Source organism: Zingiber officinale, chromosome 1A, assembly GCF_018446385.1.
Source record: "Zingiber officinale cultivar Zhangliang chromosome 1A, Zo_v1.1, whole genome shotgun sequence".
In the NCBI taxonomy this organism is placed as follows: Eukaryota; Viridiplantae; Streptophyta; class Magnoliopsida; order Zingiberales; family Zingiberaceae; genus Zingiber; species Zingiber officinale.
This window is the reverse complement of record NC_055987.1, coordinates 194,308,773-194,320,203: the sequence shown is the minus strand read 5'-3', so window position 1 is coordinate 194,320,203 and position 11,431 is coordinate 194,308,773. Positions and strand designations below refer to the sequence as shown.

The following is an 11,431-nucleotide window of genomic DNA, read 5'->3' as shown; positions in this document are numbered from 1 at the left end:
CTATGTGGACGACATTCTTATCAAATCCGTCCGAGCGGCCGATCTCTTCAAGGACATGGAAGAAACCTTCCGAACGCTTCGCAAATATGGAGTCAAGCTAAATCCCCAAAAGTGCCTCTTCGGAGCAAAAGGAGGGCGTTTCTTGGGGTACATAGTGACCGAGCGGGGAATCGAAGCCAATCCCAACAAAGTGAAAGCTCTGCAAGACATGCCGCCTCCAAGAAATACAAGGGAAGTGCAGCGGTTGACCGGTCGGATAACTGCTTTGTCCAGATTCATCTCCAAAACCGCCGACCGGAGCCTTCCATTCTTCAAGATCCTGCGCAGGGCTACGAAGTTTCAGTGGGATGAAGAATGTGACCGAGCATTTGAAGAATTGAAAACATATCTAAATTCTCTGCCTGTACTTGCCAAGCCGATCGGGGGTGAGTCACTTTATATGTATCTGTCGTCAACTGAACATGCTGTAGGCTCAGCACTTGTGAGGGCGAGCGGCGAAGAGCAACCGGTGTATTTTCTAAGCCACATTTTAAAAGATGCTGAATCTCGTTACACCGGGCTCGAGAAGTTGGCCTTTGCTTTGGTTCTAGCTGCTCGGCGCCTTCGACCGTATTTCTTGGCTCACACCATCATTGTCCGGACGAACAGTCCACTCGGAAGAGTACTGTTGAATCCAGAAGCGTCCGGACGGCTCATCAAGTGGACGACAGAATTGAGTGAATTTGACATCCAATATCAACCCCGCTCGGCGATCAAAGCCCAATCCTTGGCTGATTTTGTGACCGAAGTGCAAAGGCCAGAACCGGAAGCTATGTGGAGAATATATGTGGATGGGTCCTCCACTCGGCTCGGAAGTGGGATTGGAATATTGCTGCTCTCACCTCAAGAAGAGAAGATGCACCTATCCGTCCGGCTGGATTATAAAGCTACCAACAACGAAGCAGAGTATGAGGCCCTCATAGCCGGATTGCAGGCGGCCCGGCATGTGGGTGCCGGTCGGGTGACCCTCTATTCGGATTCACAGTTGGCCGCTCAACAACTTTCTGGCACCTTTGAAATCAACAGTGTTCGGCTTAAACTCTACGTTGAGGCCTTTGAAAAACTCAAAGCTACTTTCCGAGAGGTTCTTATACAGAAGATCCCCCGAACGGAGAACCAGGCAGCAGACGAGTTAGCCAAACTCGCGAGTTCAATAACACCAGTTGCCATTCAGCAACCAATTGAAAAGGTACTGCTGGTGGCGCACGTCGATCGGATGCAAGGCCTCACGTTTCCAAGCGACTGGAGGACACCTCTTATAGAATTTCTCCGTTCGGGCACCACACCCTCCAATGAATATGCAGCCCGGCTCCTCAAAAGAAGGGCCGGTCGGTTTACACTCATCGGAGATCAGCTTTACAAGAAAGCTTTCTCACGCCCGTTGCTGAAATGTGTAAGCTCGGAGGACTCAGCTTACATCCTCCAGGAAGTACATCAAGGATCATGCGGAAGTCATCCGGGCGGGCGCTCATTGGTCAAGAAGATCCTCTTGGCCGGATACTTTTGGCCAACTTTGCAAATAGACGCCGCTCGGACAGTATCTACCTGCCTTTCATGCCAGAAGTATCACAACTTCTTCCACCGACCGGCCGAAGAAATGAAGGCGTCAAGCGTTTCATGCCCGTTCGACCAATGGGGAATGGATATTGTCGGTCCGTTTCCAATGGCGTCCGGACAGAGGAAATTTTTACTAGTGGCGGTCGACTATTTCTCCAAATGGGTGGAGGCCGAGCCGCTGGCAAAGATCACTGAACAGATGGTTAAAAAATTCATCTGGCAACACATCATTTGTCGTTTCGGCATCCCTCGTCGACTAGTGTCCGACAACGGGCGGCAGTTCACAGGGAAGATGTTAGAGGATTGGTGCAAGAGCTACGGCATCGAGCAACATTTCACATCCGTGGCCTATCCTCAGAGCAACGGTCAAGCTGAAGTGGCCAACCGGGAAATTCTCCATATTCTGCGCGCTCGGCTCGACCACTTGGGAGGAAGTTGGCCGGATGAAGTGCCGAGCGTTTTATGGGCCATCCGAACAACTCCTAAGGAAGGAACGGGCGTTACACCTTTTCATCTGGTGTACGGCGGTGAAGCGGTCATTCCAGTTGAGGTCGGCGTTGAATCCATCCGGGTCCAGTGTTATGATGAAGGCAACGCCGAGCGGAGGAATATGGAGCTGGATTTGGTCGACGAAGAGCGTGCCAAGGCATCCGTTCGGCTGATGGCGTACCGTCAACGGATGAAGCAAAACTACAACCGGCGCGTCATCCCCCGATCATTCCAGGTCGGCGACCTTGTCTGGAAGAAAGTCAAGCCGGTCGGCGACGTCGGCAAGCTTGAAGCTCCGTGGGCAGGTCCCTTCAAAATCATCGAAAAGCTCCGCTCGGGCGCGTATTATTTGGAGGATGAGGACGGTCGGCAGTTAGATAGGCCATGGAGCGCGAACCACCTCCAGCCTTACCGGGCGGGATGAAAGGTGTACCACTGTAAATCATTCTGTGTACTTTTTTCGACTAATATTGGAAATGCAGAAATGAAGAATCAAGAGAACAAATATAAGGCATTGGCAAGAAACGAAGGCCCCGCGCCGTTTAGCCGGAGGTAAATGGGTCGAGCCAAGCGCTCGAGGATCGAAGACCCAGTACCTTCCGGACGAAGATAAATTATCCGAGCCAAAATGCTCGAAGCAGACCCTGAGCCGTTCGGCCAGGAGTACGTTCTCCAAGCTGGGTAAAAGGGGCATATGGATTATCCGAGCCAAGCACCCGAATAGTGAAAGCCTCCCAGCCGATCAGATTCGCAAGCGAATGACCCGTGCTGTTCGGCCGGGCATAAATATTGTTCAAGCGCGGGATATGAAGGCCAAGGTCGCTCGACCTGGTAAGGAGTTAGCCTCGAAGCCCGTCTAGCACAGACGTTAAACCGTAGAGCCGCGCCGACCGGCTATAAAAACCGAGCGGATAATCGACGAGCACCGTCGTTAAAGATCGAGAGCCGCGCCGATCGGCTATAAACATCCGCGCCGACGAGCACCGTCGTTAAAGATCGAGAGCCGCGCCGATCGGCTATAAACATCCGCGCCGACGAGCACCGTCGTTAAAGATCGAGAGCCGCGCCGATCGGCTATAAACATCCGCGCCGACGAGCACCGTCGTTAAAGATCGAGAGCCGCGCCGATCGGCTATAAACATCCGCGCCGACGAGCACCGTCGTTAAAGATCGAGAGCCGCGCCGATCGGCTATAAACATCCGCGCCGACGAGCACCGTCGTTAAAGATCGAGAGCTGCGCCGATCGGCTATAAACATCCGAGCCGACGAGCTCATGATCGTTCACAAGTACCAGATTGATTAATGCCGGTCGGCCGACGGTTTGCCAATACTTTGCGTGCACTGAATGCAAACAGTATGGTTAAGCGCTAAGTGATTTTGAGGGAACGAGTCAATTGATTAACCCGATCGGTCGTTTCGTAGGAAACCCGGGGAGCCCAACAGATTATACGAATAAGCAGCAACGCATTAAAAAGGGGCAATGAAAGGCAAACAAAAAATACAAGGAACATAAGGGGGCCGAACGGCACGTACAATAAAGTTTTTTGCATCAGCCGAGCGGATGAAATACAAAAAGCACTTGAAAGAACTCGCCTCACTCCGGGTCTTCAAAATTAAAAAAGACGTCCGGGATGTCATCAATCATGGCCGCCAGGTCGGAGGCGGGAATATGCATTCCCTCGGGAAGGTGGCCACTCTTCTTCAGGTACGCCATGGTTACCCTGACCGCTTCGGCGAAAGTAGAAGAGACATTGTCGCCGAATTTTGTGCCGAACCGCTCCGAATGGAGATATTCTTGGCGCGCTGCTGCTAATCGACTCGGCTCTCCCTCCTTATACCTTTTAAGCACCGCCCGGGAGGCAATTAGGGAATCTTGGACTGCCTTCAAGTCCATCTCAGCTTTTGTGCGTTCGGCCGAACGGATCTCCCGCTCGGCATTCAGCTCGGCCTCTAGCTTCTTAGATTGCTGATCTAGGGCCCGGACTTCAACTTTCATTTTATCCAGATCAGCAATCGCCCGCCTCTTCCGGCCACTGGCTCGCTTCACGTCCCCGTCCCGCTTCTTCACCAAGTCTTCGAGTCGGGCCACCTCTGCGGCCAGATCAGCAGCCTTCTTCTGTTCGGCCTCGAGGGTTTGTTTCTCCCGCTCGGCAGATGGACCCCCTGATACTTGGAGTTTTTCCAGGAGATCCTCCAGCTCGGCCAGCCGGTGGCTGGTGGCAATTTGCTCAGCCCAACGCTGTAAGGAAATAATAAAATCAGGAATCAAACAATAGCATGGCACATGAAGAAAGATGAATTTACCTGTGTGGCCTGCTGCATGTTGTTATCGCCGAGCTGCTTGGGCGTCATGAGGGCCACCTGAATCTGGGCGTCCTCGAAGAGCTTGGCAAGCGGACCAGTCAGGGTTATTTCGTGAACGGGGCTCGAAGGCCGATCGGCGGACAGTAAATATTCCTCCGATGGGAATCGGAGGGTAGTCTTGATGGAAGGGTGGCCGGCCGGCGCTTCTTCAGTCGCGGCCGCCTGATGTGAGGACTCCCCTTTGGCGGACGTCTCGCCCAACCGACGTAAGCGGCGACGAGTCTGGGAAGGAGAGCCGGAAGGCTGTGCGGTAGGCGAGGCCGCTGGAGTCCCGATCTGTGATGGCGTGCGAGCAGGCGAAGTTACGCCGATCGGCGCCTGTGGTGTTCCCTCTTGTGGCGGCGGAAGGCTGGAGTCTCTTCGACGCTTTCGCCGAACTTCCAGTGGTGGATCCCTGACCTGGGGGACGCCCAGCTCGGCGGGGGCTGAGGAAATAGGATCCGCCTCAACCTCTGTTGAAGCGGATGGGGCAGCTTCTGTTTCAGGGGCGGACTGCGCCCCCCCCTCTCCTGCATCCGCCGGGCGGCTGGGGATGAGACCCCGCTCGGCGAGCTCTCTCTTGGTGGCCGCTTCAATTTCCACCGCCTTCAACTTCAGATGAGCGGTAGCCTTGGAGCGCCACATGACTTCAGCTGCAGTAAAAGAAATTAAAATCAATTAGACAAAAAAGACTAAGAGAGTAAAGAATCCTTACTCATGCGGAAGGGGAGATTTGCCCGAACGGGAGACAATCCGAAAATATACAACACCCCCTTGAGAAGCAACTGGTCAATCTTGTATCGCTGACCAGACAACCAGTTCGCCGCATGAAGATATGCCGGGTTGCTTCTGAATTTGCCGAGATCCGGCTGGGTCGGCACGGCAGTTTGCCATTTGGTTCGAAATGCTGGCCGCTCGGGAAGTCGGATGTAGAAGAAAAATTCTTTCCAGTGCTTGTTGGAGGTCGGCATATTGTCAAAAAATTTAAAGCCTATTCTACTTTGGAAAATAAAAGTCCCCAGCTCGGATTGTTTAGGGTAGAAAAAAAAGTGGAATATTTTGGGGTCAAGAGGGATACTGTGCAGCTTAAAGAGGACGACCACCCCGCTTAGCAGTCTAAAGGAATTCGGCACAAGTTGGCCGAGCGGGATGCGGAAATAATTACAAACCTCCAAAATGAATGGATGGGTAGGAAATCTAAGGCCGCCCTGGAATTGGTCTAAAAAGAAGCAAACGGTGCCAATCGGCGGGTCATGGGGCCGGTCAGACGGGTCGGCTACAACTATTTCATAGTTATCGGGAATCCCATACGTCCGAACAAGGCGCCGAGCGCCCTCCTCATCAAATCGGCTCTCCATAGTCAGGTACCAAGGGCCATGAACCCCAACAGCGGGTTCAGAGGAGCTTGCCATCTCGAAGGAGCAAAAAGACAGCGAGAAATCGAAGGAATGGGAACAAAGGAGGCAGAACAAGTTGGGAAGGCCTTGTAAGGGAAGGGAGAAGCTTACTGAGGGAAGGTAGACAGAAATGATCACCAAAGAGCCGAAGACCACCAAGAGGCGAGAGCTGGGACGGCCGGAATGATGCAGCAGCAGCGGGCACCTTCGACGGAGATTACGCGATGAAACAGAGAATGCAGCGTAAAAGGCGAAGACGAGGGCTTTATACGAACGAGGCTGGTCGGCCTCGTCCGTCGGATGCAGGTCACGGAAGACGAAGTCATCATCTAGCCGTCCGTTTCAAAATGACCAGCGTCCCATCGTACGGATCGTCACCGCCACGCGAGAAGAGCCACGTGGCGCTCTGTCGCCAGGCACAATTAATGCGCCCATACCGCGCATGCTTCGACTTAATGGAGAGGATTTGCGTGATTTTCGAGAAGATCTAGACAAGCAAACATCCATGTTGAGCGACAAGACAACCGAAATGAAGAGCCGAACGGCTGAATTTGACAGAAGGGCCGAACGGCCCCAGGGATATTATAAGCTACGGAAAGGCGGCGACCGCCCGCTCGGACACATATAGTCCAGTCAGTCGGACTCACTGCCTCCTTCGACTAGACTTGAAGGGAAGGCAAGTGATCCGGCGGTAAGAATGGGGGACCCATTTCCTGAAGGGTCTCAGCTTGAGGACCGATGAAGGGCTGACTAAGCGGTTAATGGCCACGTCGAGTAGCTGAGTAGGTCCGAGCGGAGCTAGAGATAACCCATCCAGGGGCTTGGGTTTCCGACGCCAAGGCAGGAGGGTCGAAGGGCCGAGCGGGAGTCCACTCGGCTGGAACCGAAGGGCCGAGCGGGTCGTCCGTTCGGCCAAGATAAGGGCGAGGGTACAAAGGTGGCCGAGCGGCCTATGCGCTCGGCTCGGGATATGGGATATCAGCAGAAGCATGTCTGATGACTAGGCCGTACACAAGATCGCACGATGGAGGATCTTGCCGTCACATCATGGAAAGGTTGATACAGTAGCAGTATGGCCTCATGGACATCTTCCTGACAGATCTATATCTGGGCATGGCCCTTCTGACAGACCCATACCTGGGCATGGTCAAAGGCAGGTGGTCGCTTTGATTGGCGCGCCCAGGCTTCTTCCGGAGGTCTATATAAGGCCTCCATTTCTTCACCGGAGGTATGAAAAATCTTCATCTTGAGGCCACCTTCTTGTTATTTCTCGCCTGACTTGAGCATCGGAGGGCCGTCGCCGGGACACCCCTCCCGGCTCGGTTTTGCTGCAGGTTCGCCGGAGCACTCGAGGATCCAGCAGGAAGCGCCGCATCCCCAGCGTTCGTTGAATCTTGATTCGAACAGGATCACATGTCATTAATAAAATTTTTATCGATAAATAAAATAAATAAATAAATAATTAAGTTTAAATTATCAAACTCGATAATCAATCAAATAAGTAAAAATCTTAAATAATCAAACGAGTTTAAATTGAGAGTTCGATAACATCTAAACAAATTAAACTCAAGTCAAACTTGAATGAAAAATTCAATAACATTTAAACGAACCAAACTCAAATAAATTTTAAATAAACTTAAACTCATAAAAATGAACAACCTAAATTTGAATAATTATTTTAAAATTTTAATTAATTTTAAACTCGACTCGAACCAATTATCTTATTAAACAAATTTAATTATTCCAAAATTTAACTTAACTCAGTTATTCTTTACCGCCTTAATCATATTAAACTGTTAAACCATTATTATTCAAATGAAAGCTAGCGTCCACCATCCACGTGTCATGCATGCAAATATATATATATATATATATATATATAAAATTAAAAAAGATTACAAAGACCTGCAAAGCTACATCTGCTAACTAAGTAGTCTCCTGTTTATGTTCGGGTTCAGGCTTCCCGACTTTGTAACACTCTTTATTACGCTACGCTCTTTGCCTTCTCACTCCCCTTCTCCAATCCGGAAATTAAAATTTAAGAGATTTGATGAAGCCTGTCACGAAAGACGGATGTCCACAGTCTCCGATCACAGCAATTTATTATCCATAATAAATTTTCTCAGTCAGTCTCAGTCTCAAACTCTCCGGACAAGACAATCCCCGCCATTTTATTAATTATATATATATATATATAAATATAAAAGAGTATTTCAGCAGGATTCCTCTTCTTTATTGATATTTACCAAAATATACCCTTGTATTCATTTCAACCAAGAAAAGAAAATACACCCTTATATTGTTTTACTCACACATTTGCTATATATATATATATATATATATATATAATTTTATTGCAATTTTGGTAGTTTCAAGTGGGATGCTATTTGGTGTTTCGGAATCACATTTACTTCCCTTGTCTTGTTACCACGTACTATTCGCGTCGGGTTTGATTTAATGCAGGCAAAAATCCAAAAGGAAGACGCCGCATTCAATGTTTCTGTTCCCCAATCCCCGTCAAGGACAAGCTGTTCCTGAGACACACCGCACCGCGCTCTCCCTCTTTTAAATCAACCTTCTCGCTGCTCCGCCATCGGAAACACGATAGCGAGTAGGGGCACAAAGGTAGAGAGAGAGAGAGAGATGGCCGGCTTAAGCGTTCTCCTCGTGGAATCCCAAGAGTCTTCTTCCTTTCCTAAATACAACCATAGAATCAGCCAAACTTCTCTCCCAAAGAAGCCCTCCTCTCTCTCCACCTCCGGTGGCTCATTTCTGGAACGCTGTGGCCTCTGCCGGAGAAAGCTGCAGGAAGGGCGTGACATCTACATGTACAGGTGGGGAAGTAATTAATAAACCAAACTCCTGTTTCTCTCTTTAAAAAGCTAAACGTTTCTCTCACTTGGACAGGGGCGACCAGGGGTTCTGCAGCGAGGAGTGCCGGCGGCAGCGGATTTTTATGGACGAGGAGGGCGGGTGGAGGGAGGAGCAGTACGGCTCGCTGGTCAGGGAGGTGGTGGTGCCGGTGGAGCGCAGCCGACAGGAGAAGGTGGAGTACGGGGGGCAGGCGGAGGAGTTGGGTTCCACTTCCTGTAGGGTTAAATAGTTGTTCTAATAGTACGACATGGATGAGCGCGAATGGGAAGGGAAGGAGGGGGCAGTAGGACTTGGGTTGGGTCGGGTTGGGCTTTCTCCAAAATGCCCCTCCTTTGTTGTCATTGTTATTTTAATTTTTATTTCTATCTTAAATTAATCTGGTATTCAAATGAAAATTTGGCTGGTTGGTTCGCCTCTTTTTTTAGTAACTAAACGAAATGCAAGGATTGGTTCAGTGTCTAAACTCCTTTTCTTCATAGTATTTAAAATATACATAGTCGTATGATAGAGGCCATTGTATCTGATACATGTAGCAACATCTTGGTAGAAACTATATGCTGCATAAGAACACAACATCAGTGGGTTTAACGAGTTGCCCATCAGGGCCTAGTTGAAGTACGATCAGAAGGCCCATTCGAATGCCATTTGAGATTCGACAAAGAATCCATCAAATTGAGCACGACAAGCGCAGTATACCAAGTTATTGACCTTCAAAGTAGCTCAATTGACCTACTGGAAGCTAATTTACCAGGTTTAAAGTCCATCTGGTAGGCTTAATAAGAAAACCTCATGGAGACGGCAAACTTGCATTCTTCCATACAACTTTCGGAAATGACATTTAAAATTTTGGACTAGTAATTATGACGCCGGATATAATAATTACGGGTTTTTTATAATAAATATAAATTTCTGAATGTTTTATTTTTTCGCAACGTGTAACAGACGCGCGTGCGGCCCACGGACGGAACTCGGAAGACTCGTTCCACCTTCTCCAACGTTTCCGTTCCCTTTCGTTCAACCAAAATCCAAAGTTTCATCTCTATAAATATCCAAACCCAACATTACATCCTCCCCCAAACCAAGCAGCAGAAACTAGACAACGATAGAAGTGAAGAGCAAGGGAGGAGATAAAAAAAAAAAAAAAAAAAAAAAAAAAAGCGGCTCGACTCGGTCCTTTCTTCAAACCCAACTCATACAAGAAAGAAACAACCAAGCTTCTTCAGCGATGCCTCGCTCTCTCTCCACCCTCTCCCAAGGCATCACCCTCTTTCTTAACAGGTATGCCGCAGCCTTTTAATTCTAGTGCTTATAAGCAGCCTCCCCCTATATATAAGTGCAGTATAATTATGCTAACTTAATGAACGATGCATGGATGCAGAAGGGCATACTCCGCCGCAGCATCGGCGACGGAGAAGAAGACGACGGTGGTGGTGAAATCCTCCAACACCACTTCTGCTTCTGCTTCTGCTTCTTCGTCGTCGTTACTGAATTCTTGGGTGCTGGATCCGGTGACAGGTTATTACAGGCCCAGCAACGTGGGCTCGCAGGTTGAGGCGGCGGAGCTCCGGGTGATGCTTCTCTCCCGATAGCGCTCCCGCTACTGCAACTCTGGACTTTGTTCCTTTATCTCTCATTATTTTTTGCAAGAGAGAAGAGAGGGTCTTTTAACAGATTGAAAAAATAAGCAATAAATGTGGGGCAGGAATGTAAACAAACAAAAAGAGATACCTTAATTAGTTAATTAGTAGTTTTCAGTAAAGGAAGATGCATGAAATAAGAACGAACAATTCTACCAATAAGTTTTCAGTAGAGGACGCGTGGAAATAAGCCCTTTGTTAAAAATATAATAATTCAACCGCTGACACACCATCCAAATGAAGTCTGACGGAGGTACACTAACTAGAAGATGTGCTTTGGCTTTCCTGCTTGCTGGGATGATTTCCGAAAAAAAAAAACCAATATTCCTGAAACTAGAGGACGAATTTTTGTTTTCCTCTTTCTCTTGATGATCGGGCAGAAGAAAAAAAGATAAATTTTATAATACGTTTTTATGTTGCATTTGCTCTATAGAACTAATTTTTTTTATAATTGATAGAAAATTTTATCATGAAATAATTTGATATAAAAACAATCTAAGTGATTGAAGAGGTGTAAGTAGAACGAATGATTCGGATTAGAGGGTGAAGCCAATTGGATGATTGAGTTGAACCAAAGCAATTAATTCGGCCTATTGGATAGGTTCAGTGGTCTAAGTGCAACCTATTCAAATATGCCAAGTGGTCTGGGTGGGGTGACCTATTTTAACGATCGACCACTCGTGAATCATTTGAGTACTGGTATAACCTATCAAATATGTCAGACGAGTCAACAGGTCAAGTGGACTGGATAAACTAAATGAGCCAATTGAGCAAGACAATCTAATTACATACAACCTAGCTGAATGGCCCGAGCAATGGGCTAGCCCATATAAGTTTGGTCTGCCTAGGCAAGTTGAGTGGTTGGGTTGGCCGGACAAATTAAGTGCGTTGATCAAACTGAGCAGGTAAAGCCGTAAAGCCGAGTGTTCAAATGAGTTAGGAGATGGGCTCATTCAACCAGCTGCGTTGCTCCTCCAGCTGGTAGCCGATCAAGAAGCGACAAGATGTTTATCGATCCAATCAAGGGATATATTCAGTAGGCATACGGTGCCTTTCCACTTTGCACAGACGTATATCGTCTTCCATCAAGAAGC

The 11,431-nt window shown here is 48.6% G+C and overlaps 2 protein-coding genes across 2 annotated transcripts; both read left to right on the top strand.

Annotated features, from left to right (window-relative positions):
* The first annotated feature begins 8,427 nt into the window (after positions 1 to 8,427).
* On the top strand, positions 8,428 to 8,964 carry LOC122014079 (FCS-Like Zinc finger 5-like). The gene is made up of 2 exons (XM_042570269.1): positions 8,428 to 8,660; positions 8,734 to 8,964. Exons 1-2 carry the CDS (start codon positions 8,470 to 8,472, stop codon positions 8,927 to 8,929), a joined length of 387 nt encoding a protein of 128 aa, XP_042426203.1. The 5' UTR covers positions 8,428 to 8,469; the 3' UTR covers positions 8,930 to 8,964.
* Positions 8,965 to 9,781: 817 nt separating this feature from the next.
* On the top strand, positions 9,782 to 10,496 carry LOC122014067 (late embryogenesis abundant protein Lea5-like). The gene is made up of 2 exons (XM_042570259.1): positions 9,782 to 9,978; positions 10,079 to 10,496. The coding sequence occupies exons 1-2, from the start codon at positions 9,926 to 9,928 to the stop codon at positions 10,287 to 10,289; spliced, it is 264 nt and encodes an 87-aa protein (XP_042426193.1). The 5' UTR covers positions 9,782 to 9,925; the 3' UTR covers positions 10,290 to 10,496.
* The last annotated feature ends 935 nt before the right edge of the window (positions 10,497 to 11,431 follow it).